The 22,128-nt window shown below is 49.8% G+C and overlaps 3 protein-coding genes and 1 long non-coding RNA gene across 4 annotated transcripts in view; 1 reads left to right on the top strand and 3 right to left on the bottom strand.

Moving 5' to 3' along the window:
- Positions 1-3,772, top strand: part of WDR33 (WD repeat domain 33) — a 64,843-nt gene extending 61,071 nt beyond the window's left edge. The window contains exons 20-22 of the mRNA XM_083868989.1: positions 39-131; positions 870-1,055; positions 3,541-3,772. Coding sequence (XP_083725115.1) covers positions 39-131; positions 870-1,055; positions 3,541-3,767 — 506 coding nt within the window. The 3' untranslated portion in view covers positions 3,768-3,772. The remainder of the gene's footprint in view (positions 1-38; positions 132-869; positions 1,056-3,540) is intronic.
- On the bottom strand, positions 2-7,083 carry LOC310913508. The gene is made up of 5 exons (XR_014590827.1): positions 6,785-7,083; positions 4,200-4,434; positions 3,512-3,694; positions 1,205-1,285; positions 2-108 (listed from the first exon to the last, which is right to left on the bottom strand). It is a non-coding gene; the product is annotated as an uncharacterized lncRNA (long non-coding RNA).
- Positions 7,084-7,386: 303 nt separating this feature from the next.
- Positions 7,387-8,061, bottom strand: SFT2D3 (SFT2 domain containing 3; the record flags this gene model as incomplete). Its single annotated transcript, XM_083869082.1, has 1 exon — positions 7,387-8,061. Exon 1 carries the CDS (start codon positions 8,023-8,025, stop codon positions 7,387-7,389), a length of 639 nt encoding a protein of 212 aa, XP_083725208.1. The 5' UTR covers positions 8,026-8,061.
- A 6,092-nt stretch (positions 8,062-14,153) lies between these two features.
- FBXL12 (F-box and leucine rich repeat protein 12) lies at positions 14,154-16,248 on the bottom strand (the record flags this gene model as incomplete). The annotated part of the gene is made up of 5 exons (XM_083868272.1): positions 14,154-14,170; positions 15,123-15,399; positions 15,469-15,762; positions 15,985-16,057; positions 16,163-16,248. 5 exons carry the CDS (start codon positions 16,246-16,248, stop codon positions 14,154-14,156), a joined length of 747 nt encoding a protein of 248 aa, XP_083724398.1.
- Positions 16,249-22,128: the final 5,880 nt, after the last annotated feature.

Below are 22,128 nucleotides of genomic sequence, written 5' to 3'. Positions count from 1 at the left end.
TCTTCTCACTACCGTCCCCTGCTTCTCCTACTGCTCAGGAGCTCGGAAGGGTTTGCTTCCTACTCCAGATGAATTCCCACGCTTTGAGGGAGGGCGAAAACCAGAACCCTGGGATGGAAACAGAGAACCAGGTAAAAAATTTGGTGGGGTATGTAGACTTCTATATAATAACTTGAAAAAACATTTTAAAAATCATCTCCTTGACCTGTACCTCATATGTAAAATTCTGTTACCAGTATTTTACCATGAGAAAAGCCAAATGCAGTTCTTTGGTCTTTTAAATTTAGGAAAAAAGAACTATACAAAATTTAACTGGCTCTAAATACAGCTGTCTTACTGAATAAAAGTGCTTGTGGCCTCAAAGCCTTGATTTTCAGTTGTGTTCTTGCATTGCCTGGGCAGTTCTGGATGGCTGAATCACATGTCATGGGGTTTATTTAATATGTATATCACTGCCAACAGAAATCTTTCCCTGTGTTGCAGTCTCTTCAGCTGCAATGTCTGCCAGCTTATGTTTGCAGTTGTGTTACTAAGGGCAACCCCATATGGGGCAAGACAGAGCTGTAGAATGTCATGGAAAACAAAGCACAAATGACACATGAATAAATGAAGGTGTGACTGTCTCTAAAATACATGGAAGTGTTTTATACTGGAAAGAACACTTTACATCTGCCACACCTTCATCTTTAAAATCTGTCTTACCTTTAGCTTTTTTTACTAAACAATGGGACAGAGGAGAAGCTTTACATAATTTTGAGTTCAAATTGTGTGCCAAACAGTGTGGGCAGTTTGTAAATTTACGTGGCTGCCTTCAAAAATGAGGAATAATGATCCAGTGAGCATTACTTATCCTGTGTTTTTGTGCACAGGTCCCCGTCCAGATCACCCTCCTCACGATGGGCACTCTCCAGCCAGCAGAGAACGTTCCTCTTCACTGCAGGGCATGGACATGGCCTCGCTGCCACCACGGAAACGGCCCTGGCACGATGGGCCGGGAACCTCCGACCACAGAGACATGGATGCTCCAGGGGGACCCCCAGAGGAGAGGGGCAAAGGTAAAAAGCCCCTTTGATTGGAATCCAGAAGTAACACTGGCAGGTGTTTTCAGCATTAAGTTTATCCAGAACTTCTCTCTTCAGAGAGGATAAAGCTGAGCTGGTTAATATCTGATTTTACCAGCTGGGAAGTTAAAGTCCAGACTTACAGGAACATAAGAACAGAGGGATTTTCCAACATCAAATCCAAATCTTGTCTCCAGCATTGCAGAATCCCCTTCTTTACTGCCCTGTTCAAAAGGAGTTGGTTTTTGATTCCCTGTTACTCCAGCTGGAAAACTCATTAAAGAGCATTTTTCCCTCATTTTCAGAATAGTTGTTTATTAATATTAATGCTTGTGATGTTATCCTTTAACTCAAATATAAGAACATTGAGCCTGAAGTGATACATCTCTGAAGTACTCTCTAAACCTCTGAAGATGTGACTTACTAAAATATTATTCTTATATTTAATGGCTTTCTAGTTACCTTTTGTATACTTCTCTAATTGCTTTAAGAATCATGTAATATTTTGATATACAGAACATCCATGGATAGACCTCTAGAACTTAATTGCAGTAGACTATGCTTAAAAAAAAAAGGGAAAATGTTTTTCCTTTGATCTATGCTTACCATGCACTAATTTAGTTTGATGCCTTGTGTTGTAATTAAGTTGAATGTCGGTTCCTGTTATTACTTAATGTCACCTTTGATTGCACTGAACTTCACCACTTCCAGCCTGAACCAGCTCTTCTCCAAGTCAGAGCTGTGGTCTGTTTATTCTTTCTAGAAGTTGTTCTGTATCTTTCACTATCCTTGTTACTGTGTGTGCTATTTTGAGTTTTAAAATATCCTTTTCTAAATTACATGGGGTAACTAGGAATTGCACACACTATTTAAGATGTGGTGTAACCATGGATTTCTACAGTTCTCTTGGATTTGTTCCACTTTCTCCATTCTTTCCTAATAGTTCCTGGTGTTGTAGTTCCCTCTAAGTGGTCACATAGTACTGTAACCCACAAAACACATTCTTTTGGAGTCAGTCCTGTTAGCATCACACCAGTTCTTGATCCTATTTCTTACAGATCTCAGGACTTCTGTTCTCTTATGTAAATATTGTCTTTAATGTCCTCACATTGACTACCCACTGTCAGGTAGTGATCAGTGACAAACATCCTTCTCATTTGCTTCCTGAGCTGGCAGCCTGCAGCTGAATTTGCTGTTGTTAGACTGCACAGCTGTGTCTCTGATGCCACTGAACACTGAATCCCATCTCTCACCATCATCCCAAAGCTCATTCAGTTTTAGCTGCATGTCCCTCCTCCTCTGCATGGACTCTATTCCCAGTGTGGCATTAACAGCAGGTTTTATCATTCCTTCACAGATGTTTTGAATAAAACTTTGCTGATAAACTTCTCTACCAGTATTTTTCCTTCCATATCCATGTACTGTAGTTCTCAATTTAGCCAGCATCTATCAAATCTGTAAGCTTTCCAGCTTCAGTAATGATTGTGATAACTCTATCAGATTCTTCATTAAAGTCAAAACAATTGTTGTCCAGGCACAAGTGTGGTAATTAACTCATAATGTGCTAAAGAAAGTTTAGAATGATGGAAGAAAGCCTGATAAACAAACCATGAGCAATACTTCTTCATATGTGGGCTCTGTCACCTTCACTTGTATTGGTAAAGTCATTTGAAAACTTCCTGAATGTTTCTGTGAAACTATTTGGTGACTGTTTTACATGGAACCAACCACAGTCAACAAAAATCACTCTTGCTGAAGTGCAGCAAAAATATCTGAATGTAGCTGTAGCATGTGTCCTTAAAACAGGGTTACCAGTGATTTTGTTTTTTCAAAATACTGCTTCTTGCTTTAGGCTAGTGAATTGGGTTGGGTTTTTTTAATGTTTGTATCAAACATACCAAAACCAGAAAGGTATGTAAGAATTAGAAAATTCTATTCCTAGAATAGAAGAGTAAGAGCTTGAGTAATTTTTGTTCCTGGCTAGGAGTAAAATAAAGCATTTTTCCATTATTTTTAGAAAAAAAATGGAACAAAACAGTAATGTTACTCATGATCTTCACCATCAGCCTCAACTGTCTCAGTTTGTCAACAGTGCCATGTCTTTGTTAAGGATTAAAAAAAAAGTATTTTGCAATAAAAACATAGAGAACCACAGACAGTGTTGAAGCACAAGAACTGGCAATTTGGAGGAAAAGCTATCATTGTTCTGACTTCATTTCAGTGACTGCTGACAGCATCAAATATAAGCTCCTTTAATTCCCAAGGAATTGTTTGACTGTTGTCTGTTTTCTGAACTGTAATGGAGACACTAAATCTGTGTAAGAAAATTGTACTGATGGAGGAGGCATAAAATTGCAGGTCTCAGCTACAGCTGGTTTATAGATGATGACACCACAGTAGAACCAGCTCAATAAATGCCATGTCTGAGAAGGGACTCAGCTCCAACTTACACCAGTAACTGGTTTTGCTTCCTTTGCAGGACGAGGAAATTCAGGACCTTCACAGAGGTCAAAATCTGGGAGGTCCAGTTCTCTAGATGGAGACCACCACGATGGATTCCACAGGGATGAATCCTTTGGAGGAGGCCCCGGGGGAGTCAATAACCCTTCCCGAGGAGGAAGGAGCGGCAGCAACTGGGGAAGAGGAAATAACATGAACTCTGGGCAGTCCCGGAGAGGAGGATCCCGGGGCGGACGAGGCCGATAGAAGAGGCTGTGACTGGGTCACGCCCAGTCCTTGCAGGACAATATTTAAATAGACTGCTACTCTGGACTCAGTCATCTGCAACGCCACGAACTTGGATTCTTAACTGGGATAACTGAATGTGCTTTAGTTCCTAACAAAGGTCTTTCTTTTCCTACATCAGTCATTTGCCTCTAGCTGCAATATTGCAGCTAGCTTTGTTTTGTTCTTTCCACTCCCATTCCCCTCACTTTCTTGTTTTGTCAAGAGCTGGAATTTCTTTTTAAGTGTTGTGGAACATGGAGCATCTCCACAGATTTCAGTTCACCTCCAGACAGAAACTTGTTTCTATATGTACAGTTTGTCAAAGAGTTACGTTGGTTTTGTATGAATACAGAATGTAATTTGCTCAAAAATTAACAAAAAAAAATCAACAGTGTGTGATTCTTTACTCACCTATTGCTACAGAGGGTTGTATTTAGGCAAAGTTGTGTTTCAGATGGAGCAACAGTACTACCTCCTGAAATCTCAGCCATTTACAGTACTGAGAGCCGATTCCTAGTTTTTGGTTTATCATGTATAGAGAGAAGTTTCATTTTCACCTTTAGCCACAGCTGTCTACAGATTACAATGGTGCTGACGTTAAAACTCCAAAATGCAGGCAATCACCACTGCTTGCTAGTCTGCCATCCTGAAACAGAAAAGAGTGGAATAGTGTTTAGAACAAGTTGTCAAAGACACAGTGTGAGTCACATAACCTGGATATTGCAAGACAGACATCACAGCAAAGATTGGCATACTACACTTCACTTAGGTGAGCCACAGAATTTTTTTTTTTCAAAACAGCATCTGTTTATGGAAATTGAGAAAGAAAGTTTAGCAGCTTGATTGGTATGTTTTACAGCAGCTGTGTGACACATTGTTTAAAGCTGTGGGTGTTCAGCAGAGTCTGGTGTATTAATTGCTGAAGTGCAATTCATAACTTCCATAATAAGTTTTTTAAGGACATTGTTTTTAGGATATTGTTACCTGGTTTTACTAAAGCAGGGAAATGGGGAGGAGGGGTTATTCCCATTTCTCACATTTCATAATAAAGCTGCTTACCAACCATGAGTTTGTTTTCCCCATAAATCATTCATATTAATCATCTCCAGCCACCACGTTATCAAAAGGCTCCTTTAACACCTAAAGCCTCAGTGAAAATGTTTTCATACCCCTCAGGAAGGTCCTGTATTAAAAGCAGAGCACTACCAGGCTTCCCTCCCTCCTGCCTTGAATTTCAGGTTATAATCAGGATGAGACTAAGTTCTAGAGGCTCCTGCAACCCAGTAACACGTGGCAGCTGTTGCATCTTCTCACAGGCAGGTTTACCACAGACTGGCTCAAGTCCTGATGTCCCATCTTACTTAAAGACATCAAGGCAGAGCTGCTGAACTGTTGTTCTCTTGTTCAGTCAGTCACAAGTACCTTTTTTTACTTGGTTTTGAATTTGTGGTGTATAAAATGACACTTGAAAATCATAACTGATCATTAGCCTATAAATCCTTGTCATGGGGCTCAGGAGAGACAGAATGGTCAGAAAGGAATTAACTAGAAACAGCTAAAATGCATCTGATAGGACACAGTTTGTCCCTTGAGAAAAAAATGCTTTTTAGCTCTGTCTGAAGGGCTTTGGGCACTTTGGGTACATGTCCGGGAGTTAGGATTTGTCCTGAAGTTTTCATTATAAATACTAATGATTTAATCATTGGCAAAGAGGAAACTTGCCCTTTTTTTTTAATTTTTAAATTTAGCAAGCTCTATACATGTTTAAGGGGCTAAAAGAGGTCTCATACTTAGAATATATGAGTTAGAGGATGAGCTTTAGTCTTTAATTAAACCAATCCTCTACCAAAACAAGTTAAAGTGTACCTAACAAGAAAAAAAAAAACAGCTTTATATAGACAACTTATATTTCCTCTGATGACTAATTAATTCCTTGAACTATTATTGTAGTGTTAAGTAATATTGTTCAGGGCTGAGCTTTTTAAATGGAGTTTTGAAGGGTTTCGCAATCATATGCTCAACAAGTCCTAAGAGAATCTGATAATTAGATGTATTTTCTACAAAATCTTAGAAGGTAACAGCATAGCAGAAAATACAGAAGCAGCTTCCCAGTCTGATAGCATGACCCACTATTGCTGGGAAATGGGCACAGTTATTTAATGGGAATATACTTCTGTATTCCTCGGGTCATGTTCTTTTTCCAGTGCTGCACACAGACTCTTATGCTCTACCTGTTAGTTCAGAGGTTGTCTCAGCTTTAATTTTACACTGCTGTTGGGGATAAAATTAATTTTACATCCTGTAGCTTAGAAATTGTAAAGAGAGCTAATTCAATGCTATTCTGATAGCTCGGATTGACATTCTGAATGGGAAAAAGTGACCATTAGTGTAATGTCTATACTGACAACTGGACACAAATAGTTTTATTAAAGCAATCTATGAACACTTAAGTACCTCCTTTAACAATTTCAGTTTAATTCAGAAAAGTATTTGGTAAATATGTTAATACTAAATAGTGATAGCAGGTAAGTATTGCAGTGGCTTTACTTTCTCCACAAGGCACAAATGCTCGGTGAGGTTCTCCCTGGGCGCTCTGTGCAGGGGAGGCCCCGCAGTCCCGTTCACCTGCACAGCCCCAAGGGGAGCAGCCAGCTCTGTCAGCCTGAATCCATCACCCTGCTGAGGCAGCTCAGTTTCTGCACTGAGCACAGCTCCAGTTACTGGCGGATCTATTTTTGAAGGTCAGGCTGTGACAAGTAAACAACTCCTGCCCAACTTCAGACAACAATATAGACACACAAAAGTGAACTTCTAGGAGATGAAGCTACCCTTTTAAAGCCCACTTTGGTCCCTTGCAGCTGTACCCGCAAACGCCAGCTCTCTTAACTAACATTAGCACTTTGCATCCTCTTCATCATCATGCAGGAACACCCCCTCCCCTTACAGTCATGGGCAGTGTTTGTGACCCGCAGCCCCAGAAAGTTTGTTTCACTTACTGGATGGTTATTTTAAAGCTGCTTTTTAGAGAGAAATGCAGTTCAGTGGCCACAGTCTTCATATTCACCACTGGTCTGAGGTGGCAGCAAAACCAGTACGTGCTCATAGTGTAGGGGTCAGCACAAAATGAGGTAATACAGTTAATTTTTCAATGTTCTCCCCCAGATTCGATCGCGTTTTGCTAAATCATCTTCGTGTTTCGGCATCCGTCAGCCTTGCGCTCCTCAGCTGCTCCTGGGTGCTGGCAGGTCCCCGATGGCTCCGGGAGGGCTCGGATCCCGCGGTCCGCAGCAGCAGCCGCCGCTCGGTGCCGGCCCGGGGGCAGAGGTGGGCGCCGCCAGCTCCCCTCCCCGCGGTGGGGCGGTGCCGGCCGTGCCCGCGGGGCGGGCGGCGCGGTAAGGCAGTGACGGGCTCGGGGCGGCCGGGCCGGCTGACCCCGCACACCGACAGCTCCCAGTCCCCGGGGCCGCTCGGGGCCGCCGGCTGCTGCTGGTCCTCCAGCGCTGGCCGGGAAACCGTGACAGGACGCGGGGGCGGCCAGGAGAAGCGGCGTGCCCGGTCCGGAGCCGGCCGTACAGCGCCGGGCCCGCTGTGTGCGGGCTCAGAGGGGCAGCGCCTTTCCCCGGGCGCGGAGCAGCGCGGGCAGGCGGCGCAGGGCGGCCGCTCCCCCGGGCAGCGCGGCCAGCAGCGAGCCCGCGGCGATGCCGATCTGCGCGGCGGCGCCCAGCGCGGTCAGCGCGGTGCTGCGCAGCGCCAGCGCGGCGTACAGCGTCCCCAGCAGCGCCGCCAGGTAGAGCAGCGCCCCGCGGCCGGGCTCCCGCAGCAGGCGGGCGGGTCCCCGCAGCAGCGCGGCGGCGCCCAGCGCGCACAGCGAGCCCAGCGACCAGAGCAGCGCGAACTTGCGGGCGCGCAGCAGCAGCAGCGGCACGCACAGCCCCGCCAGCGCGAAGCACAGCGCGGCCAGCAGCGCGCACAGCCCGCCGCCCGCCAGCCGCTGCCAGCGCGACAGCCCCGGCAGGCACGGGTCCTCCTCTCCCGCCCACGGCCACGCCGGGACAGCGCCCGCCGGGAACGGGCTCAGCGCCCCCAGCCAGGCCCGCACCCCGCCGCCCGCCCCCGCCTCCTCCTGCGAGCCGCCGGCCGGCGGTGCGGGGGCCGCGCTGGGCCCGGTGGCGGCGGCAGCGGCAGCCGCCTTGGACTGCGCGAGGTACTCGTGCAGCTGCCGGCCCAGGTCCGCCATGGCGGGGACGGCACCGGCGCTACAGCGCTCCCCTCGCCCGGCCCGGCGCCGCCATGTTCCCGGGCTCGGGCCACATCCGGGGCACGGCACGGCGGGCGGCCCGGGAGAGCAGCGCGCATGCGCCGGGGAGCTGAGGGCAAAGCGCCTGCGCGGGCGGCGTGAGGGCGCTGAGGAGGGGGAGACGGGGGGGATTCTGCGGGGCTGGTGAGGGCTGCGGGGATTCGCCAGTCTCGGAGAACTGAGAGGACTGTGCGGGCAAGGAGATCTTTGAGAGCTGTGGGCGCTGAGGAGAGTGAGACAGGGGGGATTCTGCGGGGTTTGTGAGGGCTGTGGGGGCTCTGCGGGCTGGGAGAACTGAGAGGGATATGGGGGCAAGGAGATCTTTGAGGACTGGGAAGGCTGTGCAGGGTTCTGCCGTGTGAGGGCTGTGAGTGGCGTGGTGGCTGTGAGGGCTGTGTGGGGTGTCTGGGGCTAGGGGGTACCTGAGGGCTGTGTGGGCTGTGGGGGCTATAAGCTCGGGATAAGCCTGTCAGTGATTGACAGGCAGGACTAAAAGTGATTGACAGGTGGATCAGCCCAGGAGATGGATTGACAGATGTGGAGTCATCCACTCGGAATGATTGAGAGGCAGGGCCAAGGGTGATGAGGGGCGGGCTCAGCCTCCCGGAGCGATTCCAGGCAGGAATTACAGGGAATGCCTCTCAGCTGCCCTGGGACACTGAGGCTCCAGGCTTTCCTTCTGTGGAAAAGAGCTGTCCTTTGTAGCCAGGCCTCCGTGGCTGAAATTGGGGTTCCACCTCTGTTATCTGTTGCTTGTTAACTGGTCAGATTACTCAACCAGGATAAGCTGTCTTGTATTGAGTTATTTTGGTGCCCTGGGGTTAAGACTGGCCTGGCATCTAGAAGATAAAGCTGGATTTCTGACTGACAGACACCTCACTTTATAAAAGCTCCACCAAACTCTGACAAAGCAGAAATTTTCAATACTTCTTCTGGAAATGTGTAGTTTGTCCCATGAGCAGGGCTGCCTGCTTTGCAGTTACTCCCCTGAAGGTTAAGTGGAAGGAATTTGTGTACATTATCATCATTTCAGTGGTCAGCTGTGTCTGATTCCTAATCAATACTATTTCTTTTGCTAGCTTTAATACAGATACCTTCATACCCTGCACTGTTTTGTGTTAAGCTGTAATCTACTAGCGGTACTTTTTAGTACCAAGAATTGCTCCCAGACAAAAGTTTCCAGGACATAAAGGGTCCCACTGGCCTGACCTGGGTCACCTCTCATTTGCACCTGAAGCACTGGGGCTCTGAGCTTTCCTTCCTATGGGGAAGAATATTCCTTTTTTTTTTTTTTTTTTTTTTTTCCCCGAAGCCCATGGTCAAAATTTGGATTGCACCTCCAAAATTCAGTATATCCAAGGATTACTCCCAGATGAAAGCTGCCGGGACAGACAAGTCTGGCTGGCATTGGCCTCCCCTTGGCCACCTTTCGAGTGCACCTGAAACACTGGGGCTGTCTGCTTCCCTTACTATGGAAATGAACTGTCATTCTCATCTAGGAGCCCATGGCAGAAACTCTGAATGCACCTGTACATCCCAGGATTTCTCCCAGACAAAAGCTGCTGGGACAGATGGATCTGCCTGGACTTTTCCTCCCCTGGGCCCGCTCTGACCTGTGCCTAAAGCACTGGGCCTATGTGCCTTCCTTCCTATGGAAATAACTGTAATTCCCATCCAGGAGCCCATGCTGGATATTCAGTTTGCACCTCCAGAAGTGCAGTGTGCTGGACTCCTTCTGTGCTTACACATTGTTATGCACCTCAGCAAATTGACATTTCAGGCTGCAGGAGACTGGAGCTTGTGATGCTACATAAGGCTGAGGATGACCCTGCAGAGCACCGTGGTTGGGTGCCAGGTTTAAAGGCTGCAAGAGGACAGTGGCTGCCACACGATTGTTTGCCTTCCAAATTCCAGTTGTCAGTTGTGAGGGGGAAGGTCAGGGAACACCATCTGTGCTGGCACGTTCCCATCTGAGACTTATGTTGAAACAATTCCATTTAGCTTTAGACTCCGAGGTTCAGCAAATATTATGGTAGAAAGCACGGAGGAGAAAACGACACTGTTGCACCAGTGTGTTTGGTGTGGGTTACATGAGGCAAGGGGAGGGTGCAGACCAGCGCTGGTTCACCCACCTGTTGCTGTCTCAACATTTAACTTACGTGTTGTGAAAAGCAACCACACCCCGGAGTCATGAATTTTCCTGCTCAGCTGCGTGTGCCATCAGATTCTTTCACTCTCCAAAACCCAGCTTCAAACCTTAACGTGTCCAGCAATGGTTCTCCTATTGTAGGTCCTGAAACAAAACATAGGCACTGGCCTTTCCTTTCCCCTTGCGTTCTCACAGAGTCCAGTTACAAAACTAAGAACGTTCAGCAGTTGGTCCCCCAGAAAATGTTCCAGAGAGGAAAGAGACCATGCTGAAATTTGCTTTGCTTTTACAATCTATAAATTGGCCAGCCAACAGTGAGACGATTCGTGTTCCTTCCCAGCTATGTGCAGGATCCCATTGTTTCAGTCTCGAAGATTCAGGATCCACAGGAACCTCTACACCAACTGCTCGCACGCTAATAGTGCGGGACAGAAAGGGCGTCCCTTTTCCCTGGGCACTGTCAGCGCTCACACAACACACCACACGATGGCGGTGTGGACTTGCAAAAGAAGGAAATGCGCCTTGTCCAGCTCTAAACCACCAAAATGCACATCCAAGTTCAAAACGTCACTGCTCTCAAATAAACAGTGTCAGGACAGGAAGATATCACTGGCCTCCCCCTGCCAAGAATAAACTCCTATTTTCACCACGCTCAAACCCAACTCCTCTGCACTAATAAAATTTTTCTCTCTCATGGACTTCGGCTACAAACTTGAAAACCACCGGCAACAGTGTAGCTCACACAAGTGTCAGCTGAGAAAGCCTGTCAGCTGCTGGCCAGAACTGCCGCTGCACCCACGCACACCCTGCTCTCAGCCCTTCCCTTCTCAGCTCTGGGTACCGTCGGAATCCTTCAGTCTCTGCCAGGAGCCAAACCTGACTCCCTGATTGCTCACAGACTAAAGGTACTCAGACAAAAAGCTCAACAGTTTGGCTTTTGCATTCCCACTGTAACACTTGAGCAGTTCTAACCCCTAGAACTGGAGAGTAGGAAAAGCAATTAAATTCCCCAAGATCACCCAAAGAAGGGAGGGAAGGCAAGGGAGGGGTAGGTAACTCATGGCAGCAGCATGGTACATAAGGTAAGGCAAGAGAGCCATGGAAAGGGAAGGGAACCAGCTAGGCCTAGTGATTCAGGTGCACATGGTGGGCTACTTGAGTAGAGATAAGGAGTAACTCCAGCTTTCTGTTCTGTGTTCTGACACCTCTGGTGTAGGAAATTCAAGTGTCACGTGAAAAGGTGTCCTCAACCCTTAATGTGGGGAGATTTATTTGACCCTTAGTGTTTAATTTCTCTGTTGGCTTCCCAGGAAAGCCAAGACCATTGTGCCTGATCAGTCAGTCAATCCCCTGTTAGAGGTGCCTTTCCCTGAACAGTCCTGCTGGATCAGAGGGTGATTTGACTTAGTCAGGGAAACACACTAACAGCAAAAAGGAGACCCCTCAGCACCTCTTCTCTTTTATTTGGGTATGTTACCCACTGCCAGTGACTGCCAGGGCCAGGGAAGGGGCCTGGCTCTTTCATGAGTTACATTTTTGTTGCATGCTTTCAGTGTTGTGGCTGGGCTCTGCAAGAGTGAAAAAATATATTAGCACATGTAATTGGGAAGAAGCTCGCTTTGCAGTGTGAGTGTGGTGCCAATAAGGGTTTGCACATGGAAGAGGAAGGGTAGCAAAGCCTTTGTGTCCTGGCTCATTCTGTGCCCACTGTGGCAGCAGCGCTTTGGGCTGGTTTGTGGGCACGCAGCCACATCTGGTGCAGGTGCTGAGCAGCACTGGCTACTTGACAGAGATGGAGGGGACTGTGGTTGTCTCCAAACCATCCCATGTGGAGACCCAAAGTCTGCTGCTCTCAAAGAAAATGTGCCAGAATAGAAGGACTTTACTGACTTTCCCTTCTGTTTGCAAACTTGTATTTGCGCCACAATGGAGTGGCAGTTATTTTTCCTTGCAGCCTGTAAACTGCACACACAGTCATGGTGCACTGCACTTTCATTCTCAGCTATATAGCATCGTGCACTTTCAGTCTCCCAGAGTCTGAAGTGTCCATCTACTTGCTCAGAGAAATGTGTTAAGGCAGAGGCAGTCCAGACATCTGCTTCTGTCAAAACATGCCAGTGTCACACATTTTCCTTTTCAGCTGTATGTGCTGTCACATTCTGCCACTCTTGCAGTCCAAATCTAAATGGGAATGTTTCCAGCTACATCTCACATAGATAAATGAGACAAAAAGCTTTCTTGGACTTTTGGAAACTTGCATTCACAATTAAGTCTCAGTCCTCTTTCCCCTGGCAGCCTATGAACTTCAGGCACACCATAGTTCTTTGTACTTTCCCTACTCATTTCTTCTGTTTCTGAGCCAGTAACTGGAGCTGGCTGTAAGGGTCCTTCCCCCACATCATCATCATCATTCACTGGGTGATTGGTTTTGTTTTTGTTCTTTTTTCCATAGTAGGAGCGACTGCCATTGGCTTAGGCTCACAGTCTGGTTTAGCTACAACCTGAGTGTCTGTGGTATCTGCTGCAGCCTGAGTGACTGGGGTAGCTGCTGATTTATCTCCCTGCCCCCCTGCCTCTGCCTGCTGCCCTACAGTATCTAGCAGTGTGCAGTAAGCAAATGCCAGGGCTCAGCTTATTGCAGTGAGCTTTTTCTCCTTAGAGTCGTCATTGCAGTTCTCTTGCAAATATTTCCCCACCTCATCTGGGTTCTGAATTTGTTCACATGGAACGTCCCAGGCTATGGGATCAGAGAATTCCTTCAAAGTCTGGCCCATTTTCTCCCATTCCCCACACCACTCAGGATTTTCCACACCTGGGTCAGGGGTCTCCTCAGCCCCTCCAGACATCTCAGCCCTCACTCTGGACAAGCTGCAGACCATATAGAGAAAGCTTGCCAGATAAAATACCAAGTGGTCTCTTTAACATTCAGGGGAAGCTTAACATTCTCAAAAGGTGACATACCAGATTTAAAGGAGAAGGAGGAGATGAAAGGCTGGGAAACCTCTTCCCCTACTCCTCCCATAAAAAGCTGGGTGCAATTACTAATAAACGCCCAAAACAGGCTACTGAAACTGGGATGCAGGGTAGGACAAAGAAAAACAAACCATATATACTTTTAACAAACCCCAGTACCATTGTTAACTCCTTGTGAATCATTATCACCACACCCAGCAAAGTAACAACCCAAATCCATGTCCCTGCCCTATAAAAGCTGTGTGCCAGGGACACTACTGGAGCTATCTGTGCATAGGAAACAAACCTAGGGGCCAGAAAGGTATTAACACCTCAGACAGGCCTAGGGAGCAGATAAACACGAATAACTCAGAGAGACAGTATAAATTATATAAATATAATTAGTTAATGGAAAACTGGCGTTTTGTGACTGTGCAGATATTAAATTCTGTTGTTGTTCTGTCAGGATTGCAAAGATCAGGAAAACATTGAGGTTCTTGCTGCATCTCACTGTGCCTTGACTGACTGATGTATTTTTACTGGTTTTGATTTTCTCTCTTCCTGTCGTACTGTCTCTCCCCATCCCAGAGAGTGCTGGAACAGGGAATGCTGGAGGTTTTGTTAATCTCCTTGTCTGTGAGAAACACGAAGCAGTAGTTACTAAGTCAGCAACCTTGAGATGCTTCCAAAGCAGAGCTGGAACGTTTTACCTTTGGATATTTGCCCTGAAGCCACCCTGAGACTGGGCTTAGGATCAGAAAAGAGACAAAGGCACAAAGGTCACCCGACAGCAGTGAGGATTTCACCACAGGGAGGGTCACTGCCATCCAGGACCGTCTGAAACCCGAAGGTTTACTGCATGTGCTGCAGCTGAATGGAGGGCAGGGGGTATTTGGGATGAAAACAGGGCAGAAAAGGCTCAACTGAGGTATTAGTTGTCCTGCTCTGTTTCCATGGGATGCTCTTGTCACAAGTAAGGCTGTCCTAAGGGACAGGAGAGATGCTGAAGCAGGTTAAAAAAACCCCTCAAGTTCTAAAAACAAGGGTTCAAATGAAAGTTAAAAGCTTGCAAGTTTTTAAAAATAAATGCAATATTTGTTTAAAAACATAGACTAAAAATTAAGAATAACAACATAACATTTAGGTAGTTATCTGGTGTTAGGATACTGGGAGATGGGGAGAAGGAGGATGTGAATGCAGACAATAAAAGGTGACGAGAAAATGTGGATGGTACCAGCAAAACCCAGAGGAAACAACAGCCCAGCAATGTCTGGGGGCAAACAGGATGTCTGGTTCTCGAGACCAGGTGTTCAGGAATCCTCATGGCCAGTATGACAAGTGACTTGAAGATCTGAATTTGAAGGAAAGGAGAAGGAACTGGTAATTGTGAGGTTTTGGCTTCCAGGTCTGTTTTTTCCATGACAGAAGGGTGCCTCACTTCACTCCTTGAATTCTGCATTCATTAAGCTGCTGCGTAACCCTTGGCAGTTGAGAAAGAGGAGAAGACAGAGCTTAAACTTGTCATCACCCCAGACAGTTTTTGGCCAGTGGGGTTCCCAAAGGCTGGGTGTGCTTCTCAGCTTTCCTATTCCTCTGATCCATGGAAAAGATGGAGGGGGGAATCCTACCAAAAGCTTGTTAACAAGTTTTGTTATTTACGTAACAAGCTCTTAAACATATTTATGTGAAAAATGTAATATTTTAAGGCCAATGGGAATTCTATCCCAAAACTATGTATGTGAAAACAGGCTTTACCAAAGAAAAAAAGGAGCACTTCAGGTGTACTAAGGAAGGATAGCAATTCACGGAGTGTGAGATATGGTGCAGTGTGGAAAATTCTCCTGAATTTTATCGAGGAGTTCATCTTCAAAGCAAGTTCCACCTAGTTTGAGGTGGTTCAGGCGGGGCAGCACTTGCAACAAAGCGATAACAGTACCGAGGGAGACCAAATCATAGAGATCAAGGCACAGGGTCTCCAGGTGCTCCAGAGTGACAATAGCAACCAGCCCCCTGTTTGTCAGGAAGTAGGCGTTGCTGATCTCCAGGTGTCGGAGCTGCCTCATGTGGCGCCCGATGAACACCATGGCAGCGTCACCGATGATGCAGTGCCGCAGAACCAGGCGTTCCAGCTCCTCCAGGTGTGGAGCTGCAGCTCGGATCCCCACATCAGTGATGCGGTAGGTGCCGCAAAGGCTCAGTGTCTTCAAGTGGTTCTGCGAGGAAACGTCAACAAGATGATGGTCAGAAAAGGTGGGAACGCTGTGGATGGCGAGGTGTCGTACCTGTGGTGGTGGCACCGAGGGGGAGACGCGGAACCAGGCGTCGGGGATGTCGCAGAGGCTCAGCTCCAGTGTGGTGACAGAGGCGGGCATGCTCTCGTACGGGACACGGCGGAGGTCGGTCTCGGTCAGGCACAGGCGGTGGAGCTGGGGACAGCGGTTCCGCAGGGCCGCCAGCAGTGCCGGGGACAGGAGCCGCTGCTTGCCGCCGGAGCGGGGCGCGCCCCGCAGCCGCAGGGAGCACAGGCTGCCCGGGAGACGGTGGCGCACCAGGTGCCACAGCGTGCGGCGGGTGATCTGGGGGGAAAGGGCCTGGTTCCAGGGGACGGGGCGGGAAGGGCACCCCTATCGCAGTGGGGTGATTCCCCCCCGTTCCCCTCGGCCGCCTGCAGCGGGGTGACCTGACCCCCCAGGCTCAGGCTCTGTCCACAGTGGGGTGATGTCGCCTCCCCCCATCCCTCCCGCCCCCAGCGGAGCTCTCTCCGCCCCCGCCCCGCGGTGGGGACGGGCGGCCCGTACCCGGTGAGGGCTCAAATCCACGTGTGTCCACACCGCGCGGTCCTGCGCCAGCCGCTGCCACCGCCGGCAGACCCTGCGGGGAGGCGATCGGCCGTCAGCGCCGGGGCGGGGAAGCGGCGGGCGGCCGGTCCCGCCCGGGGACACCCTACCTGGCCGGTCCCGCCCGGGGTCACCCTACCTGGCCGCCCGCAGCCGGTCCCGCAGCGGCAGCAGCGCCAGGACCCGCACCAGCACCGCGTCGGGCAGGGGCGGCCGCGCCGCCATCGCGGCCGTTGCTACAACAAACCCGGGGCGGCCCTGGCGACGCCTCTGCCCCGGGGCTGCCCCGGCGGCACGGCCGGTAGGCCCCGGGAGCTCCGCTGGGCTCGGGACCTCCCTGTTTAACCCCCTTCCTTACCGACGACTCCCTCCCAGTGTCTTTTCGTTCCTCCGCGTTGAGCCTCGGCGTCTCATCCAGTGTCGCCCATTCCACGGTGCCTCTTGTCCCCGTTTCTCCATCCCTCTGGTCCCGTCACCCCCACCACCACCCCACCCCCGGTGCCTCTTCTTTCCTGCCACTGCACCTCTTGGTGTCTCTTGGAGGAGAAGAAATGGCTTAGCACTGGCCATTCCTGGTCCAGTCACTCTCCCTGACGTGTTGTTTCTAACACCCTTCTAATGTTCATGTGGCACCAGCTCACATAATTTCCTCTCTGAATGCCCAGCAGGCCATTACAGGACGGGAACAGCTGCCATGACTTAGAGAAGAGCCTGGAATATCTGCAGTGCATAGTTGCAGCCGCGGAAGAAGAGAATACAAAGTAATACATTCAATGCTGACCTCGGGAGGGTGCTTGAGCAGGTAAAATATGCTGTCCCTACCTCTGCAAAGCTTTGTTGTCCTCTGGAGCACGACACATTTCACCAGACAGCACGTTGGAGTTGTCTGCTTGTTGTCTTTCCTCTCCCTCTTACCCCGTGGACACACACTGTTGTATTTTCTCTTTATTCTCACACGCCGGGGCCTTCACAAGTGCACCTTCACACTGATGCCAACCTCATTGCCCCAGTGTCCCCAGACACACACTTGTCTCTCTTTCATATCCCACACCAGGTGCTTTTTGCCCACAACTAATGGTCTCTGAGCAGAGATCTCCTTGTCCTGATGTCCAGAAATAATTTTGTTCCATTTGGTGCCAGGTTTCTGTGATCTTTTTTCACATCCAATATGTAGGTGGAACAGGAAGGGAGAAGCCTGAAGAGACTTCTCTAAAAGTTTGACCAACAAATGATTTGCTTCTATACAGGTGGGAACAGGATGTTCCCTGGTGGGAGGAGGCTCTGGCCATGCAGTCATAGTGGCAGTAGCAGCAATCACCAGACTTGTCCCTTATTTCATGGGTTTGGTAACACCCTGGTCTCCCTGAGGAGGTGAATCCTCACAGGCATCAGGGCAGAATATGTGTAAGATTTATGACAGTCAAGTACAGGATGCTGAGCTGAGCCAAGGCTGCTGCTGAAGCCACCAAAGTACAGCTGAGGGCTGTTTTCATCAGGAAGCCTTGGAGTCTGAGGTTCAGTTGTGACAGAAAGTAAACTGAATTTCTTCCCTTGGGACCCATGGCTGCCTGTGCTGTGCTGTGGACCTACTTCTGCAGTTCAGCAGGATGTTTGTTGGTTTTGCACAGCCTGGTTCTTGGTAGCCAGGGGGGGCACAGAGGTGCCTTCTGTGAGAAGCTGCTGGAAGCTTCCACCATGTCCTGCAGAGCCAGTCCCTGATGGCTCTGAGGATGGATTTGCTGCTGGCCAGGGCTGGGACAGTGAGAGAGGCTGGTAAAGCCTCTGTGATAACAGATTGAAGAAGAAAATCAAAACAAAGGGAGGTGCACTGTTAATTCCAGCCAGAGAAGAGATGAAAACATGTGAGGGAAACAATACAGAGACACCAAGGTCAGTGGGGAAAGAGAGCCAGAGGTGCTCCAGGGGCCAGAGCTGAGATTCCTCTGCAGGCTGTGGTGAGACCTTGGTGAGGCAGCTGTGCCCCTGCAGCCCCTGGGGATCCACAGGGGATGGAGAGATCCACCCACAGCCCATGGAGATCCATGGGGGATGGAGAGATCCACCCACAGCCCATGGGGATCCACAGGGATGGAGAGATCCACCCACAGCCTGTGGAGATCCATGGGGGATGGAGAGATCCACCCACAGCCCCTGGGGATCCACAGGGGATGGAGAGATCCACCCACAGCCCCTGGGGATCCACAGGGGATGGAGAGATCCACCCACAGCCCCTGGGGATCCACAGGGGTGCAGAGATCCACCCACAGCCCCTGGGGATCCACAGGGGATGGAGAGATCCACCCACAGCCCATGGAGATCCATGGGGGATGGAGAAATCCACCCACAGCCCATGGAGATCCATGGGGGATGGAGAGATCCACCCACAGCCCATGGGGATCCACAGGGGATGGAGAGATCCACCCACAGCCCCTGGGGATCCACAGGGGATGGAGAGATCCACCCACAGCCCCTGGGGATCCACAGGGGATGGAGAGATCCACCCACAGCCCATGGAGATCCATGGGGGATGGAGAAATCCACCCACAGCCCATGGAGATCCATGGGGGATGGAGAGATCCACCCACAGCCCCTGGGGATCCACAGGGGATGGAGAGATCCACCCACAGCCCCTGGGGATCCACAGGGGATGGAGAGATCCACCCACAGCCCCTGGGGATCCACAGGGGTGCAGAGATCCACCCACAGCCCCTGGGGATCCACAGGGGTGCAGAGATCCACCCACAGCCCCTGGGGATCCACAGGGGATGGGAGATCCACCCACAGCCCGTAGGGAAGGTGGCCAGGCTGGAGTGGGTGGATGCCTGGAGGAGGCTGTGCTCCAGTGGGAGACCTGGAGGAGAAAGAGGTTCCTCCTCCCAGGCTGGAGCAGCCTGTCCTTGGAGGGCTGCACCCCGTGGAAGAGTGACCCACACTGCAGCAGTTTTGGGAGGACTGCTGCCCGTGAGGTTGTAACCAAGCTGGAGACATTCACAGAGAGCTGTCTCCTGTGGGAGGGACCCCCAGTTTCACAGGAGAAGGACTCCTCTCTCTGAACAGTGGAAGAAGATCCCGTGCTCAGGTAGGTAAATCAGAGGTCCAAGTGGGAGAAGTGGCCATCTGCTGCTAAAAGCATCTGCCTGGAAGTGAGAGATCAAATTTCAGATCTGCTGTTTCCCAGGCCCAGAGGAGTGTCCTAACAGCTGAAAAATACTTTCTCAGTTCACTTTATCAACACCTTTATCCGTGGCATGCCAGTGTAAGAGCCTTGGAGGTGCTTATGGCACAGGCAGGGTCAGTGATGCCTGGGCTCATTTCAGACCACTGTGCACATGTGGTACAGACTGAGGAGTCAGGATACAGGGAAGCTTGGGGCTGTATTTTCTTCTGCTTCTGATTTATTCATATCAAAAATGGCTGTTTAATCAAATTACGGTTTTCGGCATTTTGGGAGTTGAAAAATCCTGGTTTAGGATTAAAATATATTAATTGAAAGTGGCTATGATGGAAGTGATAAACCTTTGTATAATCAGGATGAACATGAGGAAAAGGAGAAATCCTACCTAAATCAAGTAAGATGAGGGAGATTGTGAATGTTGGGAGATTCTAAAGATGCTTTAAAATCTATTAATGGAAAATTGAAAATTCCCTTTCGTGTGGCAGAATACCTGTAAACTAGTACTGTAATCTAAATAAAAGTTAGAGGATTAAGATTGATAAAAATATATTAATGTATTTATGTTTTATCACCAGCTTGAATAAGATTTCAGCTTATATAGGTGTGTTGGTTTTGGTTGGGGTAGAGTTAATTTTCTTCCAGGCAGTGGCTGGCAAGAATATGTTTTGGATTTGTGCTGAATTTGGGGTTGCTAATCTAGAAATGTTTTTGTTATTTCTGAACAGAACTTTTACAGAGCCAAAGCCTTCCCTGCCACTTATATGGCCAAATGGGGAGAGTGCTGGGAGTGCATAGGAAGTTTGGAAGGGACACACCCAGGACAGGTGACCCCAACTTGACCCAAGGGATATTTCAGACCTTATGGCATCATGCTTAGCATATAAAGCTGGGTGGAAGAAGGAGGAGGACAGGGATGTGTGGAGTGATGCTGTTTGTCTTCCTAAGTCACAATTCCATGTTGTCTTGGTTCAAAAGACAGATGTCTTTCAAGGAAGATGGGAACCCTCCAAATTATTATAACTTTGAAATTACAAGGCTTTTAGGCAAAGATATAGGGAAAGGAATAACAATTCTTAACACATATATATATATATATATATATATAAACAAGGCAACCAAACAAGGGCAGCAACACCGAACAGAACCAGAACCCGCCCACGGGCTGTGGCACTTTCCCCTGGGTGCAGTTCCGGCCACCGCCACCAGGGGCGCTGGGGGCTCCCGGCCGGGCAGGGGGTGCGGCGATTCCCCTGCGCCTGCAGGGGGCGCTGTGCTGCTCCCCACACGGCAATGGCGGCTCCCGTGAGGGGAGAGGGAAAAGGGGCTTTTCTTCACAAACTCCAGTCCCGGTGCCCCTCCGGATGGCAAAATGGGCTGCAGCAGGGACCTCGCAGCGGCAGCTGGAACTGCAGAGGTGGGCACACCCAGGGTGGCAAACAAAGTGTAGCAAAAACTACTGGCCAGAGCCGCCAGGGTCTCGCGGACATGGGGTGTTGGGTTAAAGTGTAGTGAAAAGCACAAAGCAACGGCAGAAAGCAGTGAGGCTGGGCAGCAGAAAAAATTGCAAGTTATTTTGCTCTTGTCTAGATTTAAGGCAAGCATAGAGTGTGTAGTGACATGTTTTTGTGTGTCTGTGGCCTCAGCAGTCTCCAGTACATTACATGGGACTGTGCTTACCATGGGCTGTTCTTTTCTCCTTTCTTTCTCTAAAACTTGGCACCAACTTCCACTCTCTGTTTTAACAGATTTGTTGACATAAGCGATTTTTACAGAATACTTCAAAAGAGAAATAGATTACCAAAATAAGCTTTAAGGTTCTTAGAAGAGTGGCTGCACATTTCCTTACAACTCAGGATCAGGATTTACAGCTCTGGCAGATTTTTGTCCTTTGAAAGTTTTATACTCACATTTTCAATAGCAGAATGATTGCTGTGTCTTACTAATCTTGCAGTGCAAGTCTGCTGCAAAACCTGATATTCATCCTTCTCCTGAGAGAAATAAGGAGGTGGCAGCATCAAGCACCCAAGAGCCCCATTTCATCTGCTTTTTTGTCTGGGCACTGCAGCAGCAATGCAGCAGCAATTCCCTTCTGCTCCCTGCTTTTCCTGTGACTTCTGAGCTCCTGCTTCACATCCAGCCTTTGGCAAAGAATGGAGCCCACCCAGCAGGGCTGGGGCTGCAGCCAGTGCCCTGATATGGGGTGTGTGGGGTCATTCCTTCTCCTCCTGAGGTGTTCACTGACTGATTCCTCCTGGCCTCCTTTACTGCTCTGTGGCAGAGGGCGGGCAGGAGCCGCCGGCGGCCCGGCCCGTCAGGGTCTGCCGCATCTGCGTGGATTTCCTGCAAAGCCCCGCGGCCGTGGAGCCCTGCGGACACGTCTTCTGCCACGCCTGCATCCAGCCCCAGGCTGCCCCCGAGGCCGCCGCCACCTGCCCGGTGTGCCAGGGGCCCATCGGGGCCATCCGCCTGCTGCCCAGGCAGGACACCGAGCCCGGGCCGGCCCTTGGCGCTGCGGGGGCGGCGGGAGGAGGAGGAGGAGGAGGCGGCTCCTGGAGTGGCCGGGGCCGGACATTCCCCGGTGGGGACGGGGCACGGAGCCCCCCCGGGCCCGGCAGAGTGGCCGGAGAGGGTTGGAGGAGCTGGACAGGAACGGGCCGGGGCAGGAAGGTCCATTGTGGCCCCCGAGGGAGCGGGGGAGAAGAGCTGGCCCAGGGGACCACGGGCACCTCCTCCCCTGGATCCCGTTTGATGTGGATCCTCCATGGCCCTTCTGAAATGAAAACCAGGATGCTGGGAAGGGCCTTGCCTGGTTTCTTCTGTCTGTTTGCTCATTCCTGCAGGACTGGGGCAGTGGGAGCTGTGGGAGAGGGAAGGGTATGGCTGTGGGAACTTGGGCAGAGGATGGGATAAGGCTGAAGAACTGCTGGAGA

The sequence above is a fragment of the Zosterops lateralis genome, assembly GCF_965231275.1.
Source record: "Zosterops lateralis genome assembly, chromosome: 10".
Lineage (NCBI taxonomy): Eukaryota > Metazoa > Chordata > Aves > Passeriformes > Zosteropidae > Zosterops > Zosterops lateralis.
This window is presented reverse-complemented; position numbering and strand designations above follow the sequence as displayed.